Below are 18,273 nucleotides of genomic sequence, written 5' to 3'. Positions count from 1 at the left end.
GGGGAAGCAATAGCAATTGCATGTGGATGGTAGCAGACTGCCACAAACATTAGAAGAACAAGATTAAAATACAAATAAAGCAAAACTCAATACAAAGGGAAGTGGGTTTTTCTCCATGATTTCACCACAGCTTGATCTTCAGTCCTTGTTGCCTACTGAGAGAGTTCAGTGGTTCACATTCCCACAGAGAGTGGGCCAGCTTTAAGCAGAGATGGGGTGGGAAGTTTACATTCTCAGTGTTACTTGCAGAGGCAAGATACATATGAAAATAGAAATATATGCCTTAAAGCTGTTTAATACAGCTAAAGCCAAGAAAATAAATCCTCCAACACCCTTTAACAATATCAAAAACATTAAAAATAGAGAAAAACAGAATCACAGCTCTGCCCACTGAGTCTGTATCACCATTCCTCACAATGTAACCCTTGCATCGCCCCCAAAATGTTCTGCTAAAAATGTGTCTATTTTCTTTATACTTAATTTCCCGAAACTGACCCAGTCCTTGGGGATTATAATAGACAAGTACTTTTCTCTGGTGGATGTGGTTTGTCATTTCTTCTGGGATATAAAATTTGAGATCCAGATTAATATGACCATATTCCTATTCCAATATTAATCAGATTCAATGCTTGGGGGGGGGAGGGTTGTTGAGATCAGCCAAGATAAATGAAGTGCTATGCCTTATTAAGTACAAGAGGGCTCAGGGTAGATTGGATGACAAGGAATAAATAATATTAAAAATAATTGATGGATATCATGTCCGTATGATCATGTCCATCATCTTGATATTTTTACCTACCCTTGTGAACATTGTTGCTAATAAATTTATATGCACAGAATATCTGTTTCTTTTTGAGTTTTGTTGCATCAGCAGTACATGTAAAATGATTTTTTTCTATAGGCAGAGGAGACACATGTATGAAAACCGAAAAGTTGCTTCCAGTAGTACTCTATTGAAGTTGAGGAACTATCAGACTGATTTGATGGTGCTAACTTCTTGGGTTTGATGGTGCTAACTTAGAATGACAGTAAAATCTAAAGATCCTCATAAGAAAAGACACAATATCTTCCTTTTTATGGGACTCTCTAAAGGTTCATTATTTTTATAGCAATTTTAATATGCAAAATGTTTGAAGCCATATTTAATTAGGAAATATTGTACATCATGAAAAGACGAGTAGGTTGGCCATTACTATGACCTTGTAAGAATTTAGGACAACATCATTAAATGTAATTAAGAACTTAGGGCCACCTGGGTACAATTCAGACACTTGACTTTAAATTCCAGATTTCAAATCAGCGTGATTATTTCTGAGGCCTCTAGGTGTTTTTATATATCTGTAGAGCACTGAATCTGAAGAAGTCTTCCTCAAGCTTATTTTAAAGATTCCTTTACATCAGATAAGAATGATGCCCTATTGCAACGGTCCCCAACTTTTGGGGCACCAGGGACTGGTTCCACGGAGAGAGGTTTTTTTCTGCAGACTGGAGGGGGTGTGATTTCGTGTATTGCCTGCATCAGGGGTGAAATGGTACCAGTTGGACCGATTCACCTGAACCAGTAGTAATAAATGCTACCGGTTCGAGTGAACCGGTATTTCCAATGATCAGCTATGCCTCATGATTTATATTCACTAGAAAGCAGGAAATCCTGCTTTCTACCAAATCTAAATCACATGACACAGCTGTTCCCCCCCTCGCTGTTCTACTTACCTTTGCAGACTCAGAAAAGGCTTCTTAATCCTTTCTTTTCAGTGCTGTGCAGTAGTGCTTGCGGTGCGCATGCACACGCAAAGTGTGTGTTTGACATGCAATGAGCATGCACATGTGACGCAAACCAGTAGCGAAGCGAACTGGTAGCAAACTTCAAAGCATTTCACCCTGGCCTGCATCCCATGGATGGGGCTTCGCTTGTTTGCACGACCCAGTTTCTGGCACGCTGCGAACCAGTGCCGGTCCATGGATTGGAAGTTGGGGACCCCTACCCTATTTCAAAGGCCTTGATATTTTCATAAATTAAGAACTTACAACCATTTGCTTAGTGACAGTTTGAAGCTACAACAGCACTGAGGAAAATGTTTTACCATCAGTTCTTGCATTTGCAATTGTCACCATCACCCCACAGTCACATGATCAAAATTTGGATGCCTGGCAACCAGCATGCATTTATGATGGTTGCAGCATCCCAGGGTCAAATGATGGCTATTTGCAACCTGCTCAGCTGTCTTCTGGCAAGCAAAATCAATGGGGGAAGCTGGATTCACTTAATTGCCTGATTTGTTTAACAGCTGAAGTGATTTGCTTAATCATGTCAAAAAAAAAAAGGTAACAATTGAGTGTGAGTCACTTAACTACCCTGTTTAACAAGATAAAATCTGGTCTCAATTGAGGTTGTATGTTAAGGACTTCCTATAAAGCATACAGATTTAAGTTATCATTTCATCACTCTTCCAAGTATTTAATGCTCAGATATTCACAACCAACCCTGGACTTTTATAAAGCCCTGAAAGATACAACTTGTGACTTTATCCTTGTGACTGCTAAGCCATCCTTGGAGGTACATTCAATGTCCACAGAATGATGGAGTCTAAAACAAGTGTATTTCATAGATGCCAGTCAAGTATGTGCCTCTATAACTTTACAGTTCCAGATCCTTCAAGGTATATTGCACATGATATATTTGCTAGTTCATCGTTACTGTACATTTTGTTTGTTCTGCTGATTTCATTCTAGCAGAACAATGCATTAAAGAGGCAAAAAGGGTTGCATTTCTTGAACTGGAAATACTCTTTGCACAGAAAAAGAATTTTTTTCTGGCACTTGAGATATTCTTCTTTCTTACTATGAATAGAAATTACATTTGCTTTCTATTTTTGCCTGTGGGTCTTCTATAAATTTATCAATTTGAATGCAGATAGAAATTCAACAGATGTAGCATTTCCTATAAAAGAGATGCAATGCTAAACACATGGAGTTGTGGAAATTATATAATAGTCCAAAGACAAGGAAGGCTGTAAATGGTAACCCCATTACAATTAAGAGGTATGAATTGTATGGGATATATATAGGCCTCTTCTGCATTGTTTCCAATAATACTATTCTGAGTATGTATGGATAGATCAGGGGTCTGCAATCTTAAACGCTCAAAGAGCCATTTGGACCAATTTCCCACAGAAAAAAAAAAAACACACTGGGAGCCACAAAACCCTTCCTGCGCCTGACTATTTCTTGAGTGGCCACAAAACTAGCATATATAGTTGAATTAAACGTTCTGTTTTCTTCAGAAATTTTTCTTTTATTGGATTTATCTATGGTTGGCCTACCAGGGGCTAAAAAGCTCAATAAATCATGGGCCGGCAGGTTTCGCACATTGGCGGTTGTGACACATATTTTGAGTGACAGGGAGCCACAGCAGAGGGATGAAAGAGCCACATGCGGCTCCAGAGCCGCAGGTTGCTGACCCCTGGGATAGATAGATAGATAGATAGATAGATAGATAGATAGATAGATGGATGGATGGATGGATGGATGGATGGATGGATGGATGGATGGATGGATGGATGGATGATTGATTGATAGAGTGAGTGAGTGAGTGAGTGAGTGAGTGAGTGAGAATGTGTATATGTATATTTATATGTGTATTTGTATATGTATATGTATATATGTATTCCTCTGTTTTCCTTATAGTATTTATTTTGTGGTGTGTCGTATCAACCAATCAGCTTCCTATCTGCTCACAGAACAAATAAATAGGAATAAAAGTCATCCCCAAGTGCAACAAAACAAAACAGGGAATGGTTTTTATACCGTAGAGAATTTTGAGAATTAGAAACTCCGAAAATGCATATGTCCTAGTTTTTTTAGCCATGACAAATAATTCAAACTCCTCCAATTTGCCCATTCACACTGCAGGGAAACAGATGCTAATGAAGTCAAAAATACTTTTCACAGCCTTTTTCACTTACTAAATTAGTATCACAGACTTTACTTGCCTCATTGAATTTCCTGGAACTCCAGGCATCCGTTGAAAAAATGCCAAAAGAAATGGAAAAAGGGAAGGTCCCTCCCCACCCCCATTTTGGGATAATTTATTCAGCAGCATATTCACCAATTAATATAAACATTGTCATCAGGCAAGTGCTACCTTTATAGCAATAAGTAGCTATAGAACTTAGATTTATAATATACCGCTTGTAATATACCGCTTCACAGTTCTTTACAGCCCACTCTAAGCAGTTTACAGAGCATATTTCCTCCAAAAATCTGGGTCCTCATTTTACTGATCTCAGAATGGAAGGCTGAGTCAACCTTGAGCCTATCAGGATCAAACTGCTGGCAGTAGGAAGAGTTAGCCTGCAATATTCCATTTTAACCACTGTACCACCACGGTTCTTTATGCAGAAGTCTTGACCCTTAACTGCCATTTCATTGGAAAACTGACAAAAAAAGTAAAGGCTTAGATATTAGAACAAGATATAATTCTGAGTTGCAGCACATTTTCTAGTATGTACCAAATTAATATAATGATGAGAAACTCAAAAGACGACTCAATCAAAAATAGCTGCAAACCAGAGGTGGGCTTCAGCAGGTTCTGACCAGTTCTGGAGAACCGGTAGCAGAAACTTTGAGTAGTTCAGAGAACCAGTAAATGGCTGGCGCCACCCCCATCTATTCTCTGCCTCCTGAGTCCCAGCTGATTGGAAGGAAATTGGGATTTTGCAGTAACCTTCCCCTGGAGTGGGGAGGGAATGGAGATTTTACAGTATCCTTCCCCTGCCACGCCCACCAAGCCACGCCCACCAAGCCATGCAACGCCCACCAAGCCACACCCATAGAACCGGTAGTAAAAAAATTTGAAACCCACTCCTGCTGCAAATCCATTCAAAAGCTGCAAGATACTGTATTATAAATACTTTCAAAACATGTCAGAGCAATGTTTTTCAACTTTAGCATCTTTCAGATGTGTAGATCCTAATTCTAGCTTGTGAATTCTGGGAATTAGAGTCCACATATCTGAAAGCTGCCAAAGTTAAGAAAAACTGTGTTACAGGAAACAATTTCAATGTAAAATGAAGGCAACATGCAGGTTACCATTCGTATATCCGTGAAGGATATAACAACAGAAAGCACATGAAAGCAACTTTTTTAATGAAAACTTGGATTAAGGAAATTTTTATATTTTAAAAGCAGATGATCAAGACTAAGTAAGTAGGTAATGGAATATTTTTAGGAGGAAAGGGAGGATTCCCTACCTTTCATAAAATGATGGCAAACTTGGAAATAAATCACATGAATTCTTTTATTATGAAATGTGTTTGCTTTAAGCAATCATTCCCAGAAAGTCAATCCGTCTTGGACATTTATGGCCCTGATTCTCAAAAAAAACGTAGTTTGAGAGCTGTGGTAAGAGCCGTGGTGGTGCAGTGGTTAGAATGCAGTACTGCAGGCTACTTCTGCTGACTGCCGGATGCCAGCAATTTGGCAGTTTGAATCTCACCAGGTTCAAGGTTGACTCAGCCTTTCATCCTTCCAAGGTGGCTAAAAGAAGGACCCAAATTGTTGAGAGCAATAGGCTGACTCTGTAAACCACTTAGAGAGGGCTGTAAAGCACTGTGAAGCAGTATATAAGTCTAAGTGCTATTGCTATTGCAACTACAAACATTTGCAGCTTAAAGAGTGGTTTTGATTGAGGATTTTGACATATAGTCAAGCTTAGTGAATAAGTGCAACTGAAAAACATAAACTGTTTGTAATCTGTGGTTTCTCACATGCTGGTGTGTTTCAGTCTAAAATGAAGTGCGGTCAACATAGGTTTGTAGCACAATATAAAAGAATGACTATTATTGTGAACTTTCATGCTAATTGGTACTTTCTTTCTTTAATAGTTTGTCTGTTGTAGTAGCCTAAGAGATGTAGACTGCTGGATGTTTGCTAAATGTCAACATAACATGCTACAAAGAAAAACAAACATTTCCTTTCCACCCGAGGTCACATAAAGGTTTTGGTTTCTAATAAGTTCTGTCTGAAGTACATAGCTACCTGACATTTCCATTCTACCTAATCTTGCATTGAATTCTATCCTCCCACTGTCCGAAACTATTTCTTGTGCAAGAGGCTTTTGACTTTTGACCTAATTTCTAGAATGTTTTAGAATATTTTTTTCCCAAAATATTTTTAACAAAATGGCCAAAGTTACAATTGTTGATTTTGCTACATAGCCTATCACTCTATAACCTCACAGGAGTTTCCTTATGCCTTACTTTGGGATTAAAGTATGGGTTAGTTTACTGGCAAACTAAAAGGAGATTATTCCACTCAAAGATGGAAAGATTCAACAGTACCCAGGGTGGAGGAATAATTGGTGAAGATGATGGAACTTGCTGAGATAGCTAAACTGACTTCTTTAATCAAGGAATGGGCAATATCTACATTTATTGGTGACTGGAAACCTATTATAGGCGTGAAACAGGAAAAAATATGATTTATAGATTTGATGATTAGACAAGATAAATTATAGAAAGAAGAGAACTGTATTGTAACCAAATAACAAGAGGAAATTTATGACTACACTTATAACTGCTGTAAACATCAGAAACTACTTTTCTGTATCTTTTTTTCTCTTTCCTATTTTTCTTTTACTCTTTTCCTTCTATTGCTCTTTTAGATTTCTTGTTTTCTTTTACTTTATGTTTGCATTATTATTATTAATTTATATAACAGATGATAGATAGATGGATGGATGGATGGATGGATGGATGGATGGATGGATAGATGATAGGCAGGCAGGCAGGCAGACATAAGCATTTGCTGCAAGGACAGCTATACTTCAATTTGCTGAAGAAACATTGCTGCAACATTGTATTATGGATCACAAGGAATCAAAGAATGATTGTATAGCATTATTTGTATTGCTTAGCAATTAAAAGTATAAGTGTTCAGATGAAAAAAAAAATAGAACTTCAAACTACTGAGAATACAGTACAAGTAAGTTCCACATCCACATCTTATCTATTTCACAATAATAAAGGTATGCATAGAGAGCCACAATGCACAAAAGTTTGGCAAAACATGCAGAAAAAAATCGCCTAGTATTATTTATTTATTAGGATATTTATTACAATAGTTATATATATCAGCTCCAAAAGAACAGCATCAGTTCTGTCATACAGACACTCCATCCAGGGGTGGGTTCTACTTACCTCCGCTATTGGTTCGCAACAGGAGCAACATGCGTGCACGCATGCACAGATCATTCATGATGACATCTGGGCAGGTGGGCAGAGCCTCCTGCAGCCGTTACTACCGGTTCGCAAGAACCAGACCAAACCAGGAACAACCCACCAGTGACTCCATCCATCATTTAACCTATGATGTAATCTAATGGCATGTTCAAATTTCAACTGATTTGTTTTCCATGTCCCATGTTGTCTGTCTGTCTGTCTGTCTGTCTGTCTGTCTGTCTGTCTGTCTGTCTATCTATCTATCTATCTATCTATCTATCTATCATCTATCATATCTATCATCCATCATCTATCTATCTATCTATCTATCTATCTATCTATCTATCTATCTATCTAGTTTTCTATCATCATTATACAGCTGCCCATCTCACAACATATGACTCTGGGCAGCATATAATAAAAATATAAAATAACAATATTAGAAACCATTCTACAATTAAAAAGATTAATATTATTATTTAAAGACAATAGTGGACAATATTAGGTGTTACACTGTAACCACCTCATCAAATCACCATTTCTGTGAGACATACAACCCTGTTGACACGGCCAAGCTTTGAATTTTGGAAGGTTGGCAGAGATTGCGCCAATCTCCTTGAGGGAGGGGAACTCACTCTCATCCACAGAGTGGGTGCCACAGATGCTACTTATAATTCATGTCTCTAGATCAGACTACCTCGAACTTGGATATAAAGATGCCATATCCTCTTGGGCATACTGAATGGATGATGGAGGCTCACCTAACATTTAAAAACCCAGTACTAAGTTATGCTTCTAAGTCTAAGATTTTGACTACAAAGCTGTCTTCACTTAGCTTTTTGTATAGTACCTGAAAATAGAACCTAATACTTGGCTTAATGAGAAAGCATCCTTCTCATCTCACACTTACATTTCTAAATTATGTATTGTAACACACCCACTTTCCTTATGTCACATTTGTATTATATACAATTCTATCTACAGTGTATTGATTATCACATATTCTGCTCCTCAAGTAGCTATAATTGTAGACTTTGCATGTCTCTTAATTTAATAAAAAGAGACTCGTATTCTTACTCCCCACCAAAAAATCCCTCTGCAATCACTTAGTGTAATCAATTTTCTAAATAGAAACAAATACATTTTATGGCTTAATGTGTCCAAGCAAAACTGATTTTCACAGAAATACCTGAAGACTATTCATATTACTAGTGTTATCCCTACTGTAATCCGTATTTTTTCCTTCTTTTTTTTTTCATAACTGTACAAAGGTAAGAAAACAAAACAGATGCAAGAAAAGGTTTGAGCTAGGAAAATCAATTCTGTAAATGAAAAATTGGAGACACAGTTGAGGAAATCTGGAATAGCAATATGGTCTCAGACAACAGCTGTTTGGACTGGCTATAACTGCTTATAAATCAAATATTCCACTGCCATAATGGAAGGGGTTTTTATGTAGATCTATACTGAGATATCATCATTCCCATATCCAGTAAAAAATAAATAAAAGGCACAGATTTCCGGAAAGATCATAGATAGATAGATAGATAGATAGATAGATAGATAGATAGATAGACAGATATAGATATAGATATAGATATAGATATAGATGATATAGATATAGATATAGATATAGATATAGATATAGATATAGATGATATAGATATAGATATAGATATAGATATAGATATAGATATAGATATAGATATAGATATAGATATAGATATAGATATAGATGTTTTTCTTCTAGCCAGGTTTTCCCTACGTAGCCAAGGTAAGCCAAGCCCAGAACCGAGTAGATGAGATTCTACTGAGCTGGAGCTACAAAAAAAAAACCTTGGCTACGTAGGGAAAACCTGGCTAGAAGAAAAACACACATAGACCCTACGAAGAAGTAAGAAAATTGATACTATGCCTTTACAGGGAGGAGATGGGTGTGGCCTACTGATGAAAGCTAACGAGCTAGAAATGGATCTATTTAGGTCTCCCACCTAGCAGTGAGAGCTTGCTAGGTGTTAGAAAAGAAAAAAGCCCAGAACCGAGTAGATGAGATTCTACTGAGCTGGAGCTACAAAAAAAACCTTGGCTACGTAGGGAAAACCTGGCTAGAAGAAAAACACACATAGACCCTACGAAGAAGTAAGAAAATAGATATAGATATAGATATCAGCTGTGTTGTTTTTAGTCGTCATGCTGGACGATGGAGGCATGACGACAGCAAAAACAACACAGCTGATTACAAGGGGGAGATGGCTGGAAGGGCCTATTACACATGCAAGGGCTAAATTGATTAATGGCATATAAAGGCAGAGATCTCTGTAATGGTTGTTTAATAGTCTGACGATGTCAGCAGATGGTTGACGAAAGCTTAGTAAAATAAAATTTTAATTCTTTTAAAATTTTAATAACTTAAGTTCCAGAGTTCACAGTATGTCTGCCTCTTTTTCTAGTAATATATCTGGAACTCGTATTTTTAGAATAATTTGTAAGATTATATATATATATATATATATATATATATATATATATATATATATATAATCTTACAAATTATTCTTACAAAATATTTTACAATACTAGACAACACAACACAGTATGTCACAGTATGTCACAATACTAGACAACACAGTATCAACAGTAGAGACCTTCAAATTTCTAGGTTCTACCATATCTCAAGACCTAAAATGGACACCTAACATCAAAAACGTCATCAAAAAAGCACAACAAAGAATGTTTTTTCCACGCCAACTCAAAAAGCTCAAATTGCCCAAGGAGCTGCTGATACAGTTCTACAGAGGAATTATTGAGTCTGTCATCTGCACTTCTATAACTGTCTGGTTTGGTTCTGCAACCCAACAAAACAGACACAAACTTCAGAGGATAATTAGAACTGCAGAAAAAACAATTACTACCAACCTGCCTGCCATTGAGGATCTGTATACTGCACGAGTCAAAAGGAGGGCTATGAAAATATCTACAGATCCCTCACATCCAGGACATAAAGTGTTTCAACTTCTACCCTCAAAACGATGCTATAGAGCACTGCACACCAGAATAACTAGACAGAAGGATAGTTTTTTCCTGAATGCCATCACTCTGCTAAACAACTAATTTCCACAACATTGTCAAACTATTTACTAAGACTGTATTACTATTATTCTTCTCATCCTTCCTATTACCTATCTCCTCCCACTTATGACTATAAACATGTTACTTGTATTTTTACGATTTATATTGTTCTGTTTGTTTCTTAGTATGATCTGATTGCATGTTGTATCTTATGATTCTTTTTTCTTTTTCTTTTTATGTACACTGAGAGCATATGCACCAAAGACAAATTTCTTGTGTGTCCAATCACACTTGGCCAATAAAGAATTCTATTCTATTCTATTGGACTTTTCAATTCCAGGTTAGTGTCTGAGAAAGTTTCATGCTCTCAAAAAGATCACTTGATGATTCCACACCGTATGACTTGTGGCAGAATGAATGAACACTTCTTTGGAAAGTACATGGAAGCTTTCACTACAATGTTTGTTCTAGTCCAGCTCATTTACTTATGCCACATATTTTTTAAAGAGATCATGACAAATGTGTATGTGTATCTCCAAGAATGACTGATAGGTATGTTTTATGTTACACTCAGCAATGTTAACCCCTGTTCAATATCAGATCTCACAATTGTCGATTTGGGTTAATGTCAGGGTTCCAAGTAACACCCCCAACGAAAGAAGACTCCGAGGCTAGAAGTTCATCAAAGTTTGATTTTATTAGAGATGTCATATTGGCATACCTGAAAGTTTCCAGGTTTTTCACACCCAAAAGAAAGTCCAAGTCCCTTCCCCCAGCACCCACATGTCCGTCACATGGTCCAATCGATGCACCGTCCCAACTGGAAATGCCTCCCAGTCACACCAGTCCAGGTGCAGGACAGGATGACTCTCAGAGAAAAGAATGTTATTATGGCTAGATATCTCTCCAACTCCATACAATCCCCCCTCCCAGTTTATTTATTTATTTATTTATTGGTTCGATTTATATGCCGCCCTTTTCCAGAGACTCAGGGCGGCTTACAATGCGTTAAGCAACACTAAATGCACTAAATGCACTAAATGTGGAAGCCCTGAAGATCCAAAGTAAAAGATGGCTTCCAGGACTGACAACAATTATTACACAGGCCTACAAATAGTATCATTATATCCGAGCCAGGGAGATTAGGTGAGAGTTCCTTGCTTACATAACGTGGTGAGAAAGGCACCAAAGTTTTGTTTGGGATTTCCTTTGCGCCTTTCTTCAGCTAAACTCCAAACTATGACATAACATATGGCAATACTCTTATTAAAAAACATTGTCTTCCTTCCCGACTTATCTGCTTGTCCTGTATCCAACACAACATTCAGCTACTCCAAGGGTGGTGCTACATATCACCTTTTTCCTCCTGGCAATTTCTTTTCATTTCTTTCTGAAATATGAAGACACAGCAGGAAGAAAAGCATGAAGGCTCCAGAGCACAGTGTGATGAGTACTGACAGTACAGTAACCCCTGGTGGGGGGGGGGGGGTCAGTGTGTTGTGTTGTGATTCTCTTAAAAGTTCTGCATCAGTTTTTGGTTGTCCAATTGAATTTGTATGCTTGAATTATCCAGAAACAAAACTGAATCACAAATTATTGATGATGCATATCCTTATATTATACCCAAACTGCAGAGATCCTGTAACTGATATTTAATCTGAGTAGTTTGCTCAAGTCTAGTTAGAAAGTTATAGCAATAGCTGTCAAGAGTTTGTTGCAGCACAGACAATCAGACAATTCAGCAGGATTCAAAACTTCTTTATATACACTGCTCAAAAAAATAATGGGAACACAAGCAGAAGACATCCGAGATCTGAATGAATGAAATAGCCTTACTAAATACTTTGTTCATTACATACAGTAGTTTTTTTTGTTTTTTTTTAAATTTGATTTATATGCCGCCCTTCTCCGGAGACTCAGGGCGGCTTACAATGCGTTAAGCAATAGCCTTCATACTTTTATATATTTATACAAAGTCAGCTTATTGCCCCCACAAACTGGGTCCTCATTTAACCTACCTTAGAAAGGATGGAAGGCTGAGTCAACCTTGAGCCTGGTAAGATTCGAACCTGCAGAAATTGCAGGCAGCTGTGTTAATAACAGGGTGCATTAAACCACTGTACTACCAAGGCCCTTTGTGTTCCCTTTAGTTGTTTGAGCAGTGTATAAACTACTGTATGTAAAGAACAAAGTATTTAATAAGGCTATTTCATTCATTCAGATCTCGGATATCTTCTGCTTGTGTTCCCTTTATTTTTTTTGAGCAGTATACTGTATATAATAACACATAAGGCAAATATACAATACCCATGCTGGTTTTTCCAACATGGTAGAGAGAAGAGATTGTAAGTACAAACACAGGACAGGGCAGCATAGACGAAGTAAGTCTCCTACATACAGAACTGTTTAGCTAAGTCACGCCCAGGCTCCTAGCTGTCTCTTGTGGCTCACACAGCAACTACCATGTTTCAGTTACCAAACAGTCCTCATTGGCTGACCTTGTTGCCATGTCTACTCAATTGGCTGACCTTGTTGCCATGCCTATTCCAGTTCATGAATATGTCTACGCTGACAATAGCAATAGCACTTAGACTTATATACCACTTCATAGTGCTTTACAGCCCTTTCTAAGTGGTTTATAGAGTCAGCCTATTGCCCCCAACAATCTGAGTCCTCATTTTACCCGACCGCAGAAGAATGGAAGGCTGAGTCAACATTGAGCCTGGTGAGGTTTGAACTGCCAAATTGCAGGCAGCTGGCAGTCAGCAGAAGTAGCCTGCAATACTGCACTCTAACCACTGTGCCACTGCGGCTGTTAAAATTATGGCTTCAAGGAAAAATTACATTTGAGAAGTTTCATTTAAAAATATGAAACTATTGATTCCAAAATCTAGCAAAGCCTATAGAAACATTAAGTCCATTTAAAGATCTTTCCTTTCTCTTCCATATCTGTTTGTCCCATCCAGTAAAAAACTCAGCTGTCCTCTAGTACCTGTGCTCCATTTCATCGTTTGCTTCCTGTCAATTATTTCTCATTGTTCTTTCAAATGTGGCAACATGGTAGGGAAGGGAGCATAGAGTTTCAAGTGCAGAGTGTGAAGAATAATGACAAGACATCAACCTCCAATTACATAATGGGCACCTGATTTCTAAAATATTCATAATCTGTCAGAGCAATCCAGACAGCATTTTCTGTTCCTTCATGTCATTGCTCTACCAAAGTTACCTGGGACTCAAAGAGAACAGAGCTCATTCTCAGCATCTTTTGCACAAAAATTTCCTAGGAACAGGAAATTGAACTGCTTGACCTGAAGCTACATTATGTAATATCCAGAATGCTGGGACCATTGTGAAACTGTTTCATTTTTACATGGGAAGAGCAGGAGACTGGAGGAAGAGCTGTCTTTGCTTTTGTTTCAGTATGAGATTATCTGGTTGCATCTGAACCCAACAGGTTTTTGTCAAACAGCAGCATTCATGGGGGGACATGAAGGGTTATGGTATCTGCAACATTGTATAAATGTGTCCCTTTTGAAGGTGCATGCAACATCAATGCAGTGGACAATATTAGGTGTTACCTCTCTCTCTCTCTCTCTCTCTCTCTCACACACACACACACACACACACACACACACACAGAGAGAGAGAGAGAGAGAGGGGGGGGGAGGGAGGGAGAGGGAGAGGGAGAGGGAGAGAGAGTGTGTTCTAAGATCCTTTGCTTATTCCATACTAGAAATTTGCAGGGCTAATTAATATGTATGTGTTTGTAGTTCAGTAAGTAGTGTAGGAGAGATCTTTTAGAATATTTATGATTGCACTTGAGACTGAATGCTCACTTTGGTCTTGAGAGGATGTAAGCGTCTCAACACCAGAAAGGGTGGCCAGAGTCTAGGAACAGATCTGGCTGTGTCCCAAGGCATCTGGCCAGGTGACTCTGACTCGTGGAAGGATTACAGAACTCCTCAAACACCAGTAACCAGTATGTCATTATTAATAAATTTGTGGCTTTGTTTTAAATCCCTATTGTTGTTCTGGTCAGATATTAGTTAAGCAATTAATATTTGTGAGACTCTCCTGAGACCCATAATCAATCCATCAATCATTGTGTGAGATCAACCACACAGTCTCTAGCCCTGTTTTGCAGGCCTAGCCTAAACAACCTGGCCAAGGCTGTTGACTTAAGGAAGATAACTTCTGCTAGGATCAATGCAAAATCCCCAAATTATTTTTTCCCAATTATTGCTTGTGTAACAGCAGGAGGCCAGCCAAGATATTTTCCAGAGAAAACATGCACAAACAGATCAACAGATCCTGAAGCCCCGAGACCAAGCAGTAAAAAGAAGCACTTTCAAGCTCTTCCCTCTATTGCTTTAGGGAAGGGGGTCTCCAAACTTGGCAGCTTGACTTGTGGACTTTAACTCCCAAATTCCCCAGAATTTGACTGGGGAACTCTGGGAATTGAAGTCCACAAGTCTTAAAGTTGCCAACTTTGGAATCCCCTACTTTAAGGCAGCAAGGAGAGGGCAAAGATCCTAGGGCTGGCAATGCTTCCCTCTCTCCTCCTCTTGTAGAGCCAAGACGCCTATTCCTTCGCAATGGGAGGTGTCTCCAGGTCGCTTCCCTGGCCAGAACAGGTGTTCAAAGGCAAGACGAGGAAGGGAAGGTGACGAGAAAGCAAGGGAGACTTAGCGGAGGAGGCAGAAGGATTCAGAACCACGGAGCTGGACAGCGCTTCACTGCCGGAGCTCAGCTACACCGCGCAGGTTACAAGTGGCTGCTTTTCCTCGCCCGCCCACAGCGCTTCTTTTTTCTGCTCCTCAAAGGACTCGAAGCCAGACTCTCGCTCTCCGCCTAGCGTGGAGCAATTTCGGCGCACACTGGCAATCTTTCCTTTTAAAAAACCCAGTCTCAGTTCCGACGCCGGGCTCTGTGAATCTCAGAAAGCTTCTGGGGCTGGGCGGGGCGAGGCGGGGCGTGGGGTTGCAATTCAAAATGAAAAGTCGCCTCAGGCTCAACAGCAGCTGATTTGGAAGAATCGGTACTGAGTCCAGTTGGACCAATTGTTCGAACCGCTTATTGTTTCCAAGTATGGGACAGCGCACTTTTCATCTCAGACCGCGACGCAGACTTGAGTCTCCGAGGAAAAGCACCCCTTCCTTTGGCAACTGCTTTGATGCAATTGCAGAATCTTTTAGCACCCGAGGGAGAAATTCGGTTTGGGAAGCAAGGCACGGGCTCTCGGCGGCGATAAAAAGCAAGCCACGTGGAATAAAGGTTTTGTAGCCCCACCTAAATCCCACGCCCTGCAACCCACGCCCTGCTCCTCCCAATTCGCTCCTTTTCGAAGGAGGAGTTACAGGCAGCGCCAGAACGCTTCTTCCCGGACTCCAGCGTTTTATTGAAGCAGCAACTTGCTACGTTGCCAGAGAAACAGATCAAGCTCGGGAAAGCATTGAAATGAAGAGGTTTGGATTTTCACTAGAAGACCCACCGCTTAGAAAGTGTCTTATTAGATAAGACACTTTGAATGGGCTAATTGCTCTCCTGGTCGCTCTAGCCATCGTTTTATCTGTGCATTGGAGTGTGCACTGAGCGCTCTGCTGGTTAACCCATTTGCGCGCCCCTTGAGGAAGTGTCCTGACGACAATTTCTGAAGTTCACTTAATTCCCTCCCCACTCCTTCAAATGCTGACAGGGAAGTTAAGGAGAATAAGCAACGCCATTAACTTAAAAGAACGGCCGAATTCGGTTCTCCCGAAGCCCTTGGAGCAATTGAGCATGGTAACCCCCTAGAAGGCGGCCTGTTCCCTAGAAACTGCGGTAAGAAACCACGGCAGTTGCTTGCCTGCTCGGTGGTGAGAAGGAAAAATCTACGGTAGAACCACTGTCGTATTCTTTGCCAAGTGGTTATTCTAGCCGAACGCGAACCCACATTGCGATCATTCCCTTCGTATCTTTTCACCGGTCTCCATCCCCAGCAACTCCTATACGCGCGAACGCCACGATTCACATGGCTTTTTGAACCTGGAACCATAAGCCTGGGAAATGCCAGTCCAGTTTCGAAAAATGCTCGCCTTTTCGCAGGGATGCCGAAAGGGAAAGGCAGCAAAAGAGAAATCAGGAAGGCAGGTCGACGAGCAAAAACTACCTGGAGATAGGAGCGTGAGCTCCGAAAGCAAACGGGGGACGGGCACTGCAGGCGGGTAGCCTGGGGATCCACTGCATTCCCTGCCCCCTGAAGGAGTTGGCGCTTTCGCTTCAGAGAACGGCAGGGCCAGAGAGGGAGGGGGTTTAGAACAACCTTTCCCAACCACCCTGTCAGTGAAATGCGAGCTGAGAGCGCTCCCGCGCACGCTCGATTTATCTTGCAATCGCGCCTCCATCAAAGCCACGGGTCTAAAGCCCGGCGCTCGGCTCTGGCCAACCACCTGCTGCTGGAGCTGCCGCCCGAGCACGCGTCGTCCTACCTGGAAGAGCCTGAGGATGTTGGCCACCATAATGGAGACGGAGCTGGCCGAGGCACCGATGACTCCCAGCACCTTCTCGGGTTTGACGAAGACGGGCGGCTCGCCGTTGGTGCAGCGCACGTCGGAGGTGTCCTTCTGGATGAGCGCCTGGACGAAGGTGAGCGACTGCTCCAGCGCGTAGGTGTCCCGGGAGCAGGTGTCCAAGATGCGGGCGCCCAGGGTGACGTTGGGCAGCAGCTCGGGGTCGCTGTTGATCTGGTCCAGGGCGAAAAGCATGGCCTCCAGGCGGTGGACGCCGTCCTGCTGCTGGATGTCCCCGCAAGGCGCGCCGCTGGGGCCCCGGGCGTGGACCGGGAAGAGGCCGCCCAGGGTGATGTCCCCCTCCAGGCGGATGGAGTGCGGCGCGTACATCTCCTGGCCCCGCGCCCCTGCCCAGCACAGCCACTCCAGCAGCAGGCACCAGCAGGGCAACTTCGGCAAAGTCAGCGGCTGCACCCCGCGGAGCCCCGGCCCGAGCATGGTGCACGGCGAGAGCGGAGAAGGCGGCTGAGCCGGCGGAGGAGGGCGCCAAGGAGCGGACTGGGCTGGGCAGGGCGGAGCTGGGCTGGGCGAAGAGAAGCGCCCGATCCGGCGGGGTCCCTCCGCGCGCGCCCCCTGCGATCGGCGAGGATTCCCCCGGGGGCGGAGAACCACCAGGCGAGGAAGAGAGTCGAGTCCAGTCCGGCGCCTGCTGCCGTCGGCGCTCTGCTCGCCCGCGCTGCCTTTCCTGCCGCAGCTCAGCACTGGGCGAAGGGGAGGCTCGGCTGTCGCTTTAAAAGCTTGCTCGGCTCCTCTCCGCCTCCTGCTCTCGTGCTTTGCCCACCTCCTTCGCGCTCGCCCTCCTCTCCTCGCCTCGCCTCTCCCCAGCCTTGCCTGCCTGCCTCCCGCGCGTCATTACGCAGAGATGCGGGCCGAGGTAACCGCCGCTCGGCGGGGGAAGCCAAGGCGAGGCGCAGCGGTGGCGGAGGGGAAGCTTCAGGAGCGCCTGGCAGCAGGGGATGGACGGCACGCCGGAGGCAGACAGGCAGACAGCAAACCTCTGTCCCCGAGCGGATTTGGATCGGTGTTTTGCTGCTACGCTTACCCACCTGTTACCCTTCTGAATGTATTTATAGTTTATATCGTATAATCGTCTTCAAAGAGGATCATCTCTCCGTTGTGTCCCAAATTCTAATTTTCTTGGAAGGGACAGCCTAAGTTATCATCGAGCCACTGGGATCTTAAATTCTGTACAGTTAGGTCACCTCTGGTCAATTCCTTTTTATTATTATTATTATTAAAAATTGATTGTTTCAGTCTCCTGTAATCATCATTTTGTAATTCCCAACCATAAGATCATCTTGTTAATTCTGGGTAATATCGTTTCATCCAGCTACGTGGGATCTAACTGGAAGGGCTCTAAGAATTAGGAGGAGTTACAGTAATGCACAAACGGAATTATGTCATTTCTGAGTTGCCTCTCAAAAGAAACTGTCCTT

At 41.7% G+C, this 18,273-nt stretch overlaps 1 protein-coding gene across 1 annotated transcript in view; it reads right to left on the bottom strand.

Moving 5' to 3' along the window:
• The window catches only part of GRM7 (glutamate metabotropic receptor 7), a 490,233-nt gene extending 472,958 nt beyond the window's left edge, over positions 1-17,275 (bottom strand). The window contains exon 1 of the mRNA XM_070933577.1: positions 16,757-17,275. Within this exon, the coding sequence (XP_070789678.1) occupies positions 16,757-17,275 (519 nt within the window). The remainder of the gene's footprint in view (positions 1-16,756) is intronic.
• Positions 17,276-18,273: the final 998 nt, after the last annotated feature.

The sequence above is a fragment of the Pituophis catenifer genome, unplaced genomic scaffold (assembly GCF_029215685.1).
Source record: "Pituophis catenifer annectens isolate HBS135680 unplaced genomic scaffold, rPitCat1.0.hap2 SCAF_2, whole genome shotgun sequence".
NCBI classification, from domain to species: Eukaryota; Metazoa; Chordata; class Lepidosauria; order Squamata; family Colubridae; genus Pituophis; species Pituophis catenifer.
The sequence above is the reverse complement of the archived record's forward strand: the minus strand, read 5'-3'. Positions and strand labels throughout refer to the sequence as shown.